This window comes from Sciurus carolinensis, chromosome 9 (genome assembly GCF_902686445.1).
Source record: "Sciurus carolinensis chromosome 9, mSciCar1.2, whole genome shotgun sequence".
Taxonomy (NCBI): Eukaryota; Metazoa; Chordata; class Mammalia; order Rodentia; family Sciuridae; genus Sciurus; species Sciurus carolinensis.
Window position 1 is genome coordinate 71,401,655 of NC_062221.1, and position 16,658 is coordinate 71,418,312.

General features: G+C 36.7%; 1 protein-coding gene across 1 annotated transcript in view; it reads right to left on the bottom strand.

Moving 5' to 3' along the window:
• Window positions 1–812: 812 nt before the first annotated feature.
• Slc15a2 (solute carrier family 15 member 2) overlaps window positions 813–16,658 on the bottom strand; it is a 33,410-nt gene continuing 17,564 nt past the window's right edge. Inside the window, exons 11-22 of the mRNA XM_047565210.1 lie at window positions 16,542–16,586; window positions 15,213–15,245; window positions 14,274–14,362; window positions 13,054–13,135; window positions 12,142–12,276; window positions 11,487–11,651; window positions 11,293–11,339; window positions 9,742–9,852; window positions 9,025–9,121; window positions 3,597–3,743; window positions 3,108–3,212; window positions 813–2,764 (exon numbers count right to left, since the gene is read on the bottom strand). Of these exons, the coding sequence (XP_047421166.1) occupies window positions 2,588–2,764; window positions 3,108–3,212; window positions 3,597–3,743; window positions 9,025–9,121; window positions 9,742–9,852; window positions 11,293–11,339; window positions 11,487–11,651; window positions 12,142–12,276; window positions 13,054–13,135; window positions 14,274–14,362; window positions 15,213–15,245; window positions 16,542–16,586 (1,233 nt within the window). The 3' untranslated portion in view covers window positions 813–2,587. The remainder of the gene's footprint in view (window positions 2,765–3,107; window positions 3,213–3,596; window positions 3,744–9,024; window positions 9,122–9,741; window positions 9,853–11,292; window positions 11,340–11,486; window positions 11,652–12,141; window positions 12,277–13,053; window positions 13,136–14,273; window positions 14,363–15,212; window positions 15,246–16,541; window positions 16,587–16,658) is intronic.

The following is a 16,658-nucleotide window of genomic DNA, read 5'->3' on the forward strand; positions in this document are numbered from 1 at the left end:
GTTTTGAGACAGGGTTTTGCTAAATTGTCATACTAGCCTTATAATTGCTCTTCCTCATTATACCATGACTATCTCAAGGACTTTGAATTCTCCAGGATCTTCACAAGTCAGTTAAGACAAAAAAGGTGACCTTGAGGACAGAAGAGTGGGTTATTTATCATCATATCTCCAACAGCTAATTCAATCAATGGCATATAGTTGAACTCAAAGATGTATGTGGGTAAGTAATGCCTCTATTTTAAAACTGAGGTAGGCCTACCCTGCCATGTAGTTTCCAAAAGCATCTAAAGTTGCCTTACCTGATTTAACAGAAGTGCTTTGTTCAGAGAATGGCAGGTGCTAGCTCTTCTGGTCAGACAACTTTTGGAATGTTGTATTTGGTCCCAGGTATCACTTATTAAGATAATTTAATCTTAATTACTGTATTTCAGGTAAAGTATATTTCTTTGGAAAAGAAAAATCCAGTGGTGAAAGAACAGAAGTGTGCCTTGTGAGAAACCATTACAGGAACTGAGAATCTTTAGTTTTATGAATACTAAAGGAATTCACAGTAAAGGAAAGCACTCCTAAAGAGCTAAAAGTCTGCCACTGGAAAGGGGTTATGCTTGTTTTTGTTTGCTATAAAGAAAAGAACCAATAGTCAGAAGTAGGAAGCTCTTTGTTCAGCATAAGGAAGAATTGCCTAACACTTTTGTGGAAACTAGTGTTCTGCAGAACACTATAGCACATTAGGTTAATAATGCCTCATGACTTTACCACAGGATTTCTCAATTTTTAATATGCACATAAATAAGAAGCAAATAGTATGCCTCATTTCCCAAATGTATGTGTTCATAGACACCTTTATTCACAGAACAGTGTTAACATGTCTGGAAACAAAATTTACAACACAGTTTGGTTTAAAGCAGCTTAAAAATGAGTACAGTCAGATTCACATCAAGATACCTGGAAAAACTGGATGGTGCTGCTGCCAGTTTTGTACTTCTGAAACCTTAGTTATGATCACTGAAGTATATAAAACTTGGGGAATAGGGAAAATTCTCTTACCTATTACATTTTTAATAATGTGAGACACAGCAGTGTTCTAGATGAGAATAACAAAGTTAAATGAATGGAAAAAGGCCCTCAGGTACAAAAGTTTCCCCCTACAAATACACTGCATAGAAAGGTCAGTAGAGTCCAGGGAAGGAAGCAGGGGAGGGTGGAGGGGAGAGAAAGGGGAAATACCACGACCAAATTAGACCAAATTATATTCCATACTTTTATACTTATGTCAAAATGAGTCCTAGTATTATGTTTAACTAAAAAGACCAGTAAAAAATTAAAGAAAAAAGAAATACACTGCATAGTCATATTCCCAGGTCTATCCCATCATTAATTCATTGTGTGCAAGGTAAGTTTCTCAACTTTTTTCATGCATACAAGCAAAAACCCTGCTTTTGTCCCTCTCACACATAGATTTTGATAGAAACCTCATGCAGGACCATCCCCCTTTATTGAGTATTATCGTTTAGAACCTCAAATCTGAGAAGTAATATTACCTTTTGTGAATAAGCAGGAAATTTCCAAGACTAAAGGAAGAAATATCATTTGGGTATTTTTGGAGAAAGTAAGCCAGGAAAAATCTCAAAACAAAACTACTGCTTTGAGGCTAAATGAAAAAACATTTAAAAAGGAAGTTGGCTGATAAAAGCATTTTGTTATTAAAGATCTGTTGCAATAAGAAAAACAAGATGTAATAATAAGAAAAAACTGTCCTGGCAATACTTAAAAGCTAGGTTGCAAAATTATAGTTAATGTCTATACAGCTATCCACAGAAGGGCATATAGTCCAAGGGTTCAAATAGTTCCTAAGAGGAATGTGCACTTTAAAAGACTGAATAGTTCATCAGGATTTCTGCAATTTATACTTGTTTCTATTTCCCAGGACCATGTTTACTAATGTTCACTATCTTTAACTTGGTTTCCAGGATCTATAAGTATCGAGAAATGGGATATGTAGGTGAGTATATAAAGTACTATAGTAATCAGAAAGATATATCTTCTATGTGTTAACAAAATGGCATATTGTCTCCTGCCATTTAAGATCTTATTAAACATGGATAACTGACAAGCCAGCCACTCCTTGGACCAGATCATACCATAAAAACCATTCTTGAGGTCCTTGTGAAGAACACAATTACATTGTTGATACGTAACCTGAAAAACCATGTCTCTATTATTCTGTATTATTGCTTCTAAACCAGCACCTCAAAAAGTGGGGTCATCAGTTCATAACTGATTTCTAAAGAGACTTATTTCTATTATACATTTTTTGCCCTTTTGGAGAAATGAGGCCAGATTGAGCAACACTACAGAATGTTTACTGAGTTCACTGATAGACAGGAAGACATAATATCTTAGGGCCTTGTTGAAAGATGCACTAGAAAACTCAGTTCTGAAATTACCTCTATCATGGGAGAAAGGTACAAGAGATCAGCTCAGATATGATGTTATCTTTCTCCTAAACCAATAGGAGATAATAAATGCTTGAAGATGGGTGATGACTAAGATCAGGAACAGGAACTTGTGTCAGTCCAGGGAATCATCAGAGCTTTGTATTCTTGGTCTCTAGGTTGATCATGTTCCCTTGGAAATTGAGAATCTGCTTATCTGCTGGTCTGTGAATATCCTCTGACTTTACAGGAACATAGTAGTAGCCCATGATGGAGAAGATCAAGCAGACCACCAGGAGGAGGCAGGAAAACAAAACGAATTCAGCCCACTGCAAGGAGAAACAAACATTAGAGAAGAATATGGAGAAACCTGAAACTAAAGTGATCTTCATGAGGTGGAGACTGAGGAGAAGATTGACTGAGGTTCTTCAATTCAGATAAACTTTTCCTGGGAGAACACTGGGTTCACTGGCCTCTCCTCACATAGGCATATAGTGGTCATTATTGTCACCCACATGTCTATTTCTTGATGAACTCTATGTATCTAATCTGTCTCACATCACAGTACTGAGTGGGGAAGGTGGAAAACAGAGAGATAGGGAAAAGGAATAAGAGGAAGTTGGAGGGAAAACTTTGAGTAGACATGAACTCCTGTTTCCGTCAGATCCATACCTGTACCAGGCCACTGAACTGGGCCACAACAAGCACAATGATATTCCCAACTGCAACAGTCAACAACCAGGCTACCTGAAGAACAGATTTCATGCTAGATGGAGCCTAGGGAAGACCAAGTTCATAAGTAAACAAACTACCTATACCACCCCTTTACCCCAGAAGTCAATCAGTAAACTTCTCCTACGAAAGATTCTATATTTCAATTTCCCCCACTAAGTTCAACTATCCCATTGATTCTAGGGATGGTAATAATGCTAAAATTAAGAATGGATTAGAATTCTTGAATATTTTAATTCATTATGTCATACAATCTTTATACAACCCTAAGAGATAAGTTATATTCATATTCTTAAAAGAAAAACAGCATTTAAGAGATGATAATTCACTTGGCCAGGATTACACACCTATGTAAGGCAGTGCCAGAATTAAAACTTACTATCCCTCAAGCAATGTCTCCATTTTTATCTTTCACTTGGAAAATCTTACCTGAGAATAAGAAAATTCAAGTCCTGTGACAGAGAACATGACTTCAGCAGCTGTAACCAGAATATACTGTGGTAGTTGCCATGCAATGGACATTTCATTGACCGGAATGTCTTCCATCTTCCAGGCCTGAAGACCCTGATTGGTGATCTTAGTGAAAGAAAGAGGAAATGGTCTTATCTGTAGTCTCAAGAAAATATGACTAATTATAGCATTCTATGATCTATATCCATCCCCTTTTAAAATTTTCATCTTTTTGTTACTTTCAGTAGATTGAGCATTTCCACACAATTCCAACTTTTGGAAATAGTAACACTATACTCACTTGCTAGACTTCAATCAGTTACATTAAAAGTTCGTGTGAGCTAAAAAAAAATCTTTGATGTTCAAATACCCTTGATTCTCTGAGTTAAAAGGCCATTGGGTTCAAAATAGTATGGTAAAGGTGTCCTGGTTTGCTTCTATTGAGAGTACAAATAATATCTAGGCAGCTGTTTGTACTTTCTCAGAATAAAAGAAGAGCATGAACAGAGCTTCTAAATCAAGGTCAGATACTCAAATGCTCCAAGGTAAGTCATTAAGTAAATAAAACATATTGAATGAGAATGGGAAGAACTATGGTGAACCGGATAGCACAGGTTCCATCAAAAGGGCACAGCCACTACAACAGCCAACTGACACAGTGATATCTGTTATGGAATCTTCTGACTTTATTCCAAGACATGCTAGCAATCCAAGTTCTTAGGTAAAAATCTCTTGAATTTTAAATAATGGCAATTAATTATTTTTATTTTTTTGTCAACATCATGCAAGTCAAACAAGACAGGACTATGGAAAGAATTGGGTCTCTAGGCCCCCAATTTATGACTTCTAGTCTAAAAACCTATTAGATTTTGGCATTTATAAATATCTATGTCCTCTATCTTGAATAGCATATAAGAGACAGAACAAACAAAAAATGAAATAACACCAGAAATTCAACTGATACAAGTTGAATTGTGTCCCTCAAAACTTGTGTGTTGAAGTTCTAACATCAGTACCTGAAAATGCGACCTTATTTGGAAATAAGGTTATTTATAGATGCAATTAGACAAATTGAAATGAGGTCATTAGGAGGGGCCTAATCCAATACAAAAGGTATCCTTATAATTAAAAAAGGAAATTTGGACAAAGAGAAGCCAATAGGAAAAAGGCCATGTAAAGATAAAGGCAGACACTGAGATGATTGTACCACACACCCAACTAACACAAAATTTCCAGCAAACCACCAAAAGGTACAGGGGAGGCATGGAACAGCTTCCACCCCACAGCCCTCAGAACGAACCAACCTTACCAAACATCTTGATCTCAGACTTCTAACTTTCATAACTATGAGACAATAAATTTCCACAGCATAAGCTACTCAGCTGTGATACTTTGCTATAGCAGTTCTAGAAAATTAATAGGCCTGGGTTGGTTTAATATCTGAAAATCAGTTAATGCCATATGCCATATTAACAGGATGAAAGACAAAAACTACATTGTCATCTAAATAAGTGCAGAAATTTTCATTTGAATTTGACAAAATTCCACCCCATTTATGATAAAACAAGCAGAAGACAAATCAAATAAAATCTCAAAAATCTAGGAATAAATGGAAACTTCAATTTCATAGATAGGGTCTATGAAAAACGAATGGTATGAATCTATATCATGTACAACCATAGAAATGAAAAAATGTACCAAATTTGTATACAATGAATTAAAATGCAGTCTGTAAAAATAAAAAAAAATTAAAAAAAGATTTATTGCAGACAAATTTTGCTCATGTAGACCTTAAAATTTTTAAAAATGATATTAAATATTGAAAGCTTCAAAATAAAACAAAAGAAAAAAGAAAAGAAAAACCCACAGGTAATCTACTTAATGATAAAAGACTGAATGCTCCCCTGCCCCACCCCAGGGAACGTCTGCTCTAACCACTTCTATTCAACATTGTACCAGAACAACCAGGCAAGGAAAAGAAATAAAGACATCGAGATTGAAAAGAAAGTTATCTCTATTTGCAAATGAAATGATCTTGTAGATAGAAAGTCTGAAGGATTCACTAAAAAAAAATTCAATAATTTTTATTGAACTAACAAATAAGTTCAGCATGGTTGCAGGATAATATAGAAAGATTAATATAAAACATCAATTGTATTTCTATAACTTGCAATGAACAATCTGAAAACGAAATTAAGAAAATTATTCCAGGGGCTGAGGCTGTGGTTCCATGGTAGAGTGCTTGCCTGGCATGTGTGAGGCCCTGGGTTCGATTCTCAGCACCACATACAAATAAATATATAAATAAAAATAAAGGCCCATCAGCAACTAAAAAAAAATTTAAAAAAAGAAAATTATTCCACTAACAACAACTTTAAAAATGTTGATACATAGGAATACATTTAACAAAGTAAATATAAAAGTTATTACACTCTGAAAACTACAAAATATTCTTAGAAAAAAAAGAAGATCTAAATAAATGGAAAGACATCTCATATTTACAGAACAGAAACTTAATAGTGTTAAGATGCAGAACTTCCCAAAAATTATCAAAGCAGTTTCTAGCAAAATCCCAGTTGGTTTCTGGTCCTAAGTTGATCCTGAAGTTTACATGGCAATTTGTTGGCCCCAAAAAACCAAAATCTTCATGAAAAAGAAAAACAAGGTTGGAAACTCACACTTTCTGAATACAAAATTTACTACAAAGCAACAGGAAACAAAATAGTGTGGCACTGCAGAAGATAGACATGTAGATCATGGGATAGAATTGAGAGACCAAAAATAAGACCTCATACCTATGGTCAAGTGATTTTCAACAAGAGCCCCAAGACTATTTAATGAGGTAAAGAAAATCTTTTCAATCAATTGTTCTGGGACAACTGGATATACACACATAAAATAATGATAATGAACCCCTTAGCTCACATTAGCTATCACTTGAAATAGATTAAAGACCTAAACATAAGTGCTAAAACTATAAAATTCTTCGAGGAAACCATAGACATGAATCCCTATGACTCTGGCTTAGGCAGTGATTTCTTAGGTATGACACTGAAATCACAAATAACCAAAGAAAAAGTAAACAAGTTGAACAAAGTTAAAAACTTTTGTGCTTCAACCAACACCATCAGGAAAGTCAAAAGACAACCAAATTATTAAATGGAAGAATTTGCAAATTATCTACCTGATAATAGACATATCTAAAATATATAAAGTATGTTTACAAGTCAATAATAAAAAGGTAAATAACCCAATTAGAAAATGGGCAAAGGATCAAAATGGACATTTCACCAATGATAGACAAATGGACAAAAAGCCCATGAAAAGATATTCAATATCATTAACCATCAGAGAAACGCAGGTCAAAACCATAATGAGATACCATTTCACACCACCAAAGTGACTCTAACCAAAAAGGAATCCTGTCTTGGTGAAGATGTAGAGAAATTGCAACCTACATACACTATTTATTAGTGGGAATGTGAGATAGTGCAGTTGCTTTGGAAAAGCCTGAAAGCTCTATGAATGGTTAAATAGAGTTACCACGTGACCCAGGAATTCTACTCCTAGGTATATAGCCAAAGAAATGAAAACATATGTCCACACAAAAACCTGCATACGAAGGTTCACAGCAGTGTTGTTTATAAGCTTCAAAAAGTGGAAACAAATGTACATCAACTGATGGGTAAATAATAAAAAGTATATTCATACAATAAAAATAAATGAACCACTGATACATGTGACAACATGGGTGAGCCTTGACCTTATGCTACCTGAAAGAAACAGACACAAAAACATATTCTATGATTTGATTTATTTTTATTTTTAGTCACTTATTTACCTCTTTGGGTACTGGACATTGAACCCAGAGGCATTCTATCACTGAACTACATCCCCAGCCCTTTTCATTTTTTTTATTTTGAAACAGGGGCTGGCTAAGTTGCTGAGGCTGGCCTCTAACTTTTGATCCTCCTGCCTCAGTTTCCCAAATTGTTGGGATTACAGGTATGTCCCACCATGACCAGCATATGAACTTGTTTACATGAAATGTCCAGGTTAGAAAAAAATTATAGACAGAAAGTAGAATAGTGGTTGCCTAGGACTAGTGGTTTTGGAGGAAATGGGGAGTGACTTCTAATGGGTATATGAGGTTTCTTTTCTTTTCTTTCTTTTTCTTTTGTGTGTATTGGGTATTTAACCCATGTGTGTTTAACTACTGAGCCACATCCCCCACCCATTTTATTTTTTGAGACCAGATCTCACTAAGTTGCTTAGGGCCTTACTAAGTTGCTGAGGCTGGCTTTGAACTTAAAATTCTCTTGCCTCAGTCTCCCGAGCCATTAGGATTACAGGTATGTGCCACAATGCCCAACATATGAGGTTTCTTTATGATGTGATCAAAAATGTTCCAAAACTGTACACCTCTGTGGTTATATTAGGAACCACTGAATACATACTATTGAATATTCTTTCTCTATATATATTGAATGCATATCAACATATCTTGAATACATTATTATAGTAAAAGCCATTGTATACTTTAAATGGGTAATTATGTGGCATATTAATTATATATCAACCATCTTGTTATAAAAATATATAACCAAAGGAATCAAGTTAAATTAATCAATAAAATATATAAAATTTTATACATGGGATTCCCATCACAACTCTAGAAATGTTCCCTCTTACTCATTCTTTTTATCTTTAACAGTGTCAAAAGTAATTAAATAACAAAATTTAATTCAAGATTGGAACCAAAATTAAAACATGGAAGTACACTGCCCTGATTGCTGAGACAATTGTTTTTACTTAACTACAGTTAACTGGTCCCAGACTGGGGAGATAACTCAGTTGGTAGAGTGCTTGCCTTGCAAGCATAAGGCCCTGGGTTCAATCCCCAGCACCACCCAAAAAAAAAAAAAAAAAAAAAAAAAAAATGGCCAATTAACTGGTCCCCAAACTCTGTGTGGAGATTGACATTTACTATTGGTGTTGGTATTTCAGACTGAGATGAGTTAGCAGATTAAATTTCCAGGGAGCTAGGAGACCTGTATATGGAGCCAGATAAGAAGATATTAATAATTTTGCATTAATAAGCTTTGGTTTGTTAGGGCTATAATGAGACTGGAGTAAATCATGTGACCTCTTTGTGAGGGCTCAAGATAACTTATGTCTCCAATACTCAATACTATTGGCCTATTGCTGATGTTATTTCTTCTTAAATTCCCTCTATAGACAGTGGGTTTTCTAAAACCACTGTAGAAACTGTCATTAGAAACTTACATTAGAAATAAGTATGTGATCCTGTCTTGCCAGAGTCTTCTCCTTTGCCCTTTCTCCCTGCCTAAAGGATCCCAGGATGTGGTGGGAGGGGGCAAAGGGGAAGTGGCTGTGAGCTACTTACATTAGTAATAACAAATAGATACGATGCACCAAAGTCTAGTAGACCCAAATTCAGAGAAAATTCCTTATCTTCTGTTTTACAGCGCACTGCAGTGTATCTGCAAAAGGACGAGTTTAGGTTAGGATATGCAGCATGGCTTAGCACACCCAACTCCAGGGAAAAGAGTGATCTCAACTCTCTACTGATGACAAGGAAAGCAACGGAGTCACCTCTTTAGAGAGAGATGCTTCTAGGAACAATTCTTTTCATGCCAGGTATTTGCCCCTGACCTGAGCTCCTTATTGCCTGTCAGGGTTTTGTTTTTGTTTTTAAATCCTAAACCTGAATAAAGAAGGTTCAAATCACCTTTTGTAGGTTTCAGGCCCAGGTGAACTTTTCTGATGCAAATCTTATGACCTGGTAGAACAGTTACAAGACAGTGAACCTGAGTGGGTAAATTTCTAAGTAAGGAGATGCCAATGGGAGTTCCCAAAGAGTAGGGGCCACAACCAACAATAAACTTAGTGAACCTCACAGAGATGTTAACTACATAGTATGCCCGTCACAACCACCACGATCCCCACCTATCTGTGCAGAGAAATGGTGAGACTGAGAGAAGGAGACAAGAGTTGAAAAGCAGATATACAGATATACCTAAGTTCCCCATCTATAGACAAAGATAGCATTTAAAAAATGATTATTGATAAAAGTGAAATGTCCACAGGGCAGTGCTCTTACTCTCCTCTTTGCACAGTTCTGTAAGGAGACACACCATAGTCTTCACCAACATTGAGGGGGATATCTGTACCCAAGGAGATGTTGACATCTTCATGCAAAGTGTTAATAAACCTGAGGGTAGAGAAATTATTTACACATCAGACAAATACAAACAGGAAACCTGATAAAAGAGGGTAGGGGCCTTTCTGTTTTAGTTATCACTATATCCCCAGTGCCAAGAGTAGTGGCTGGTACATAAAGGGACATGATACATACTGTTATACAGAATGAAGTCACATGTAAGAAGTAATTCATATTCTTAACTTTCTCTAACTTCTTCTTGGGGTATTAACATCCTCACCAGATCTCTAGCTGGGTGGACGCTATCATGAACACCCAGTTGCAATCTGAGTTTTCTTTCTAATAGAGCTTAGGTATATCCAATGTATTTTCCTCTTAGTGATGGAATTCCCCAGCTGAGACTTTACTAAAAAAACAATTATTTATATATAAAAGTATTTACATAAAAGTGGCATCCTCTTATGAATGAAGTCCAATTTGACTCATGAAAAACTTAGACCCTAGTGTGTAGTAGTTTGTTATTGTTTTCAGGTCTCCAGAAATGTTAGACCCTTCCAGAATCATCTTTCTAGTCTTCTGAAACTAGATTAATTCCTCAGGATGGGTTTTTGATACATTTCTGTTTTGATAGCTTTTGTCTTGGTCTCTACCAAGGGAAAAGAAGGGCAGTTTCCTCTAGAGTCCTAAAGGTTGACTCCTGGACTTTAGATCCTCCTGTGCTGATCTAAAAAATACCCACCCCCTAGTAGATCTTAGCACTCTGGCTTTCTGGCCTCATTCTTGTCTTAGTTATTTTGAGCTGTTTGCTTTTTTTGAAGCATAAATTTCAAAAGCAAGTTATTATGATTGTTCCATCCTCCGGCGAAATTCAGACTTTTCATTAAAAGTTCTCTACCATGCTCTCAAAAACAACTACCTGATTGTGGGCATGTGTATCTATCTCATGTCTAATTCCTGCCACAGAGAGCAGGTGACCTCTTTGGTGCTCCATCTCTGTATCTATTCCTTGCTTCCCCTTTGTCTAGATTCAAAATCAAATCTTTTGACTTAAAATGTGACCTGCACCATGACGCCACTATAGATCTACAATAAAAATTGTACTTTAAAAAATAGATAGCAAATTACCAACAATGAAGGGAAGATTACTTGCTTACTTCTAAGTTTCTCTCTTGCGATCACAGAGAGAAAGTACTTAGTTGTTTTCCTGAGGGCAAGATGAATGGATAAAATACAGGAGAAAAATATTTGCAGTGCAGCAAAGCAGGCATTTGTAGATATGTTATCTTTGAATCCCACATAAGAAAGCAAGCCCAGATCCCTCTCACTGCCCTGGAAAATGCTTTCGGACACCAGTGTCCCTGACATTCTAGGATAGACAATCTTGTTCAGAACAAGTAAAATGCGAGGCCTCTTCCACTAAAGTCCCAAAGATCAGGAGAGACCCAAGATTCAAGAGAATGGTGTGGCCTGGGGTCTGCGGGATATCCAAACCTGATGGCTGTCATCCCATTCATTGTTTTGTTTTCTATGTCCTTTACCTAGAAAAGAGGAAAGTAAAAAATCAGTAACAGCTGACAAAGGGAACCTATGATCAAAACATTTGATCAGCAGACAGACGCTTGGTAAGATATTGACGAGCCAGTCATCAGATGACAACGTGGAACACTGGCAATTCCTCAGCTTACCATCATGCTGGAGATGCCTTTCCCATTCTCATGAATGATCAGACTGTACCAGTTCTTCTCCTCTACAGAATGCTCAGTACGGACAGACAAATTGTGATACTTCAGATGGAACTGAAAATCCTGGCTTTTTGTCTTCAGGTGCAATTTAGAGTAATTTGTTGTTTTCTGTAGAATGAAATACCTGTTACTCTCACCTTCTACCCCAGTGTGGAAGTGTTTTCATTTGCTTTACTTTTCGTTTGGGGCAGCACTAGGAAATTAAGCTATCTACCACTGAGTTCCATCCCTAGCCTCATAACCCAGTTTGGATATCACAGTTTTATAGCATCACAGGGTGGATGACTTCATCAGATACTAATAATTTCTTTCTTTAAATTAGTTAGTTCTAGGAATATACCACAGGATATAGAAGCATGCATAAAGATTCAAGAGTAAGGATGTTTATTATAGGATTATACATAATAATAAAAACTTGAATGTCTATAGGAAAATGTTTAAATTTATATATGATGGAATATTATGTGCCCATTAAAATCATGTTATCAAAAATTATCTAAAAACACAGGAAATGTTTATGATACAATTAATGTTAAGAAAATAAATCAAGGTCAATACAGCACATAAACTCTCTCATTCATTCATGCTCATAACTCACCTGAAAGGATTTGATGGACTCTGTCAACAGAGAATGATTGCCATTTCCCAGCACTGTCACGTTCACTTCATCATCTGCCAGGTTCAAGATTTGTAGGTAGATTTCTTGTGAACCTGGCTGGGGCGGAGCCATTTCCTTAGGACAAATCATGTATATTACAATCACCAACAAATAACTCTTCAGGTACAATGATAACATAACATGGTCCTACCTCTGACAACCTAACCCATATAGTCAAAAGGACATAGTTTTCTCCCTCTGGAGAGTGTTTGGCACCTGTAATCCCAGCAGCTCTGGAGGCTGAGGCAGGAGAACTGTGAGTTAGTTAAAAGTCAGCCTCAGGAACTTAGCAAGGCCCTAAGCAACGCAGGGAGATCCTGTCTCCAAAAAAAAAAAAAAAATGCAAATTGGCTGGGGATGTGACTCACTGGTTAAGTGCCCCTAGGTTCAATCCCCAATACCCCCCACCCCCACAAAAAAAAGAGTGTTTGGTTTAAAAAACCCTAAAGGTAGTTTGGTGGGGAAAACAACTCAATGAAGCAGGCACTGATGCCAGGAAACAAACTCCATGCTTTTTGATTCAGTCATGGCCTTATACTTCACTCCCCATTAGTGGCCATTTGACTGCCAACAATAATTTATTAAGTATTTGGAAAGGCATCACATAAGCCTGTGTTCCCTAAAGAGATGGCTAGGTATCTTGGATATTAGTGTTTGGGAATTCCCTGAAAATAAACACTGAATCATTCATGCAAAAGTTGGGCCTCATTTTGCATTTGTATCTATTTATTTATCACGCATAGTTACTATGCACCTCCTATAGAACAAACACTGGGCTAAGTCCCAGGGAATCGAGAGTGAACAAGGCAGATATGGTCCTGCCCTCTTAGAACTTAGATTTATTGAACTCACATTTATTTTTATTTCTATAACTGCTGCAACTGCAAATGCCAGGCATGCTAGGATCATACCAATTGCCATTTTCCTGAGTGATCTGCAGATGAAAGGGAGAGACAATTGTTCTATCCTTTAGACTCTGCAGTATAAAATCCATGCTCCTTAGCCCATCATTAAAGACCTTTCCTGATTTAGTCCCAGTTACTTTTCAAAGCATTTCTTAGAACTCACCTCCATACAACTTTTTTCTTCCTCCTTTTACTTGAGGGACATCAAACTTCTCTCTGTAATTGTACCACCTTTTCCCACCTCTACCTTGGCTTATGATTTTCACATCCATTATGTCACAATACCAAAAATAATAGCAATACAACCAGATGTGTTGAACATGTACCATTTGAACATGTGTGCACTCATTTTCCTCTTCAGAAACCTTTTTTGACCCCAGGGGCAGGAAGGACTCTCTCCCTTTTCTACATCTTCCTAGAATTTCCATCTTCCCTTCCTAGGGCACTTAACATATTTTACCTGTGTAACTGTTATTCTCACTTATGCTCTAGCTTCCCTACTTACTAGTAAACTCCTTGATAGAAAGATCTGTGCTTGATTTACATTTGCATGGCACTTTGTCCTGAACTCCCTGATATCTGTCTGTTCAGTGAGTGAGGAAATGATGGAAGGCCATTTGATTGTGGTCAAGTGATGACCACTTTACCATCACAACTAAGTTGCTATGAAATCAGAAATGAAAGGAGACTTGAAAACCTCCTCTGGAAAATATTACAAAGAATAACTTCTAGAATAGGAAGAAAGGAGTAATTGGGAACAATTCTATCCTCTGCCTACCAGGTTCCCACTTGTTTCATAAGGACAATAGTAGATTTAAAGGAATTAAATCATCAAAAACTTTGGACTTCTTTGAAGAGGCAACATTCAAGGACAAAGCAACAAGTTGGTTTAAGAGCCTACTTTTACATACTTTTGACTTTCCATGATCTACCCCTTCCACATCACACGCTGATGTCCATAGTAATGGTTCTGACTCTCAATGCTTACATCTAATTCCCACTCTTCAGTATTCATAGGCACATAGTCCAATGTGGAAAAATAGAAGCAGAAAAATGATGAACCAAATTCAAACATAATGAAGTAGAAACATACAGGTATTGAATCTGTATCAAAGTGAACAAAGATTGAATCGGTTTGCAGTAATACCAGATATAGTGAGCACTTACGAGAAGCTAATTCCACACTTGGCAATCAGACGATAAATGACAAGGTCAAACAATGGGATGAAGATAAGAACCAGAAAGGGATTTAGTACCTGTAATGCATGGTAAAAAGGATTAACTACAAGTGTTCTCTCATGAACGTGAGCACATGCTGGTATTTGCTCGCTTGCACTCTCATCCATGCATACTTCACCTTGGTACATACAGAAAATGAGTCAACATTTCTCAGCCCTTTACACCCAAGAGTCTATTTCCCTTGCACAGCACCTTCCAAATACCCAAGGGCTTGCTTTCTCTCTTAGTGTGTTTTTCTGTCAATCATATTCAGAGTTCTCCTCTCTCACTGTTATTTTTTTTAATTTTTAAAAAAACATTTTTAGTTGTAGATAGACACAATACCTTTATTTTATTTATTTATTTATTTATTTATTGTTATGTGGTGCTGAGGATCAAACCCAGTGCCTCACACATGCTAGGAAAGTGCTCTACCACTAAGCCACAGCCCTTGTTGCTTATTTTCTCTAGTTTCATAGCCCAAAGGGAATATGACATAGTCAGGGGAAAAGAAGGAGAGAAGAAAGAAGTAGGTATTTTTGAACAAGAGGCTAAAAAGGGAACTGGGAGTCACCAACAGATTCTGACTTCATTGCTCACACAACAAAGGCTTATACTTTCTTTGGCAATATTTCCATTATACTGCCTTGACAAGAAAAAAAATCCAATGATTATACTTTGGGGGGACAAGCTCACTTTCCCTGGAATTGGGAGGGAGCTAGTTCCCTAACATTTGAGGTTTAAAAAGAATGCTATCATCTATACAGTTGGCCCTCCTCAGTATATAAGAAGAAACTCATCAGATTAAAGCTATTAATCCTAATATTGCAAGTAGAGCTATAAATGAGGAAACAAACACATCCCCATGCCTACAGCGAAGTCTCCTACCTGCATCTGGTCCGGCTGAAGCACAAAAAATCCCTGAAACATTATAATAAATTGTAGTGAGATGGTAGCAGAAGGCAAGAAAAGTCTAGATGAATAATCTTGGTAATTAGCAGGGAAGAAGCATATAAAAGAAAATTCATCAAATCTTTGGTTGAGTACCACTAGCTTGCCTATTAAAGTATTTGGGGGCTGAGAGTCAACTTGGAAAGACTTCTGGCTACTTTTGCTGAGGGCTGATGAGCCTAAGGGAGAATATTTTTTTCTGTGTACATGTTGAATACACCTGAAATGCTTGAGATCACAAATGTTTTGCATTTTGGAACATTTGCATATATATAATGAGATATCTTGGGGATGAGACCCAAGTCTAAATATGAAATTCATTTATGTTTTATATTCTTCTCATTCACATGGCCTAAGATAATTTTATACAATGTGTATAATAATTGTATGCGTGAAACTAAGTTTCATGGTGTAGAATTTTCCACTCATGGCATCATGTCAACACTCAAAAAGTCCAGAAGTTTGAAGGGATTTATATTATGTACTTTTGGATTAGGGCTACTCAACTTATACTACAATTTCCTTAAACTTTGGAGAAAATAGAGTTGGTGTGTTTTTGTTAATCTCAGCAACTGCAGTTGTAAGTGGTAATGATGAAAAGGAAAAGACATTGTTCTTGGGGTGAGGACTCCCACTGACACATAGTGCTTCCAAATATGTTCTCTAGAGGGTCAACAAGAGACCACCATGGTTAATCATGGACAACTAGAGGAAGGGAGAGGTAAAATTATATTTGGCAGGCTGACTTCAAACAGACGGGTTAATATGACCAAGCCTGTTTTCTTCAGAACTATAATATCATAATCTAGGAAACAGAACAATTAAGAGTAGCAGATGGAAAAAGAGAAAAGAATATTTAGAACCTTGCCATTCTTTCCATATCCATATACAAAATGTCCCACCTCCCACAGGTCCCTTGCTGTGTCATGCCTGAGAGATGGAACCAATTGTGCAGTAGCACCATTCAAACCTGTTCCTGCTACATTCTAGGATTACCTAGAAGAAAATCTCCACCCCAGGTCTCTATCACTTCATTTGATATCCCGTCACTACATCCTGGTACACTTATTCCTCAACCTTATGTTCCTGATTTCTAAAAATAAAGCTCTGGTCTTTATTTCATTATCTTCATCTACTTAGTGCCTCAGGCTAAATGTACCTCTCAAATGATACTATGTCGATTTTCAGGCAAAAGCACAAATAAATTTTCTTCAATATGGAAGATGAAAAAATAATAAACTTCTCTGGAAAATCTCTTCTACTCACCAAATTCCCATTCATCTTGGTGGCTTGTAGGGTCCATCGTGAGCCCTGAAGCAGACAGATGTTAATAAGTTAAATTTCTATTCTGTGAGAGTAAAGTAGTGGAAGAAGGGGTAGCTT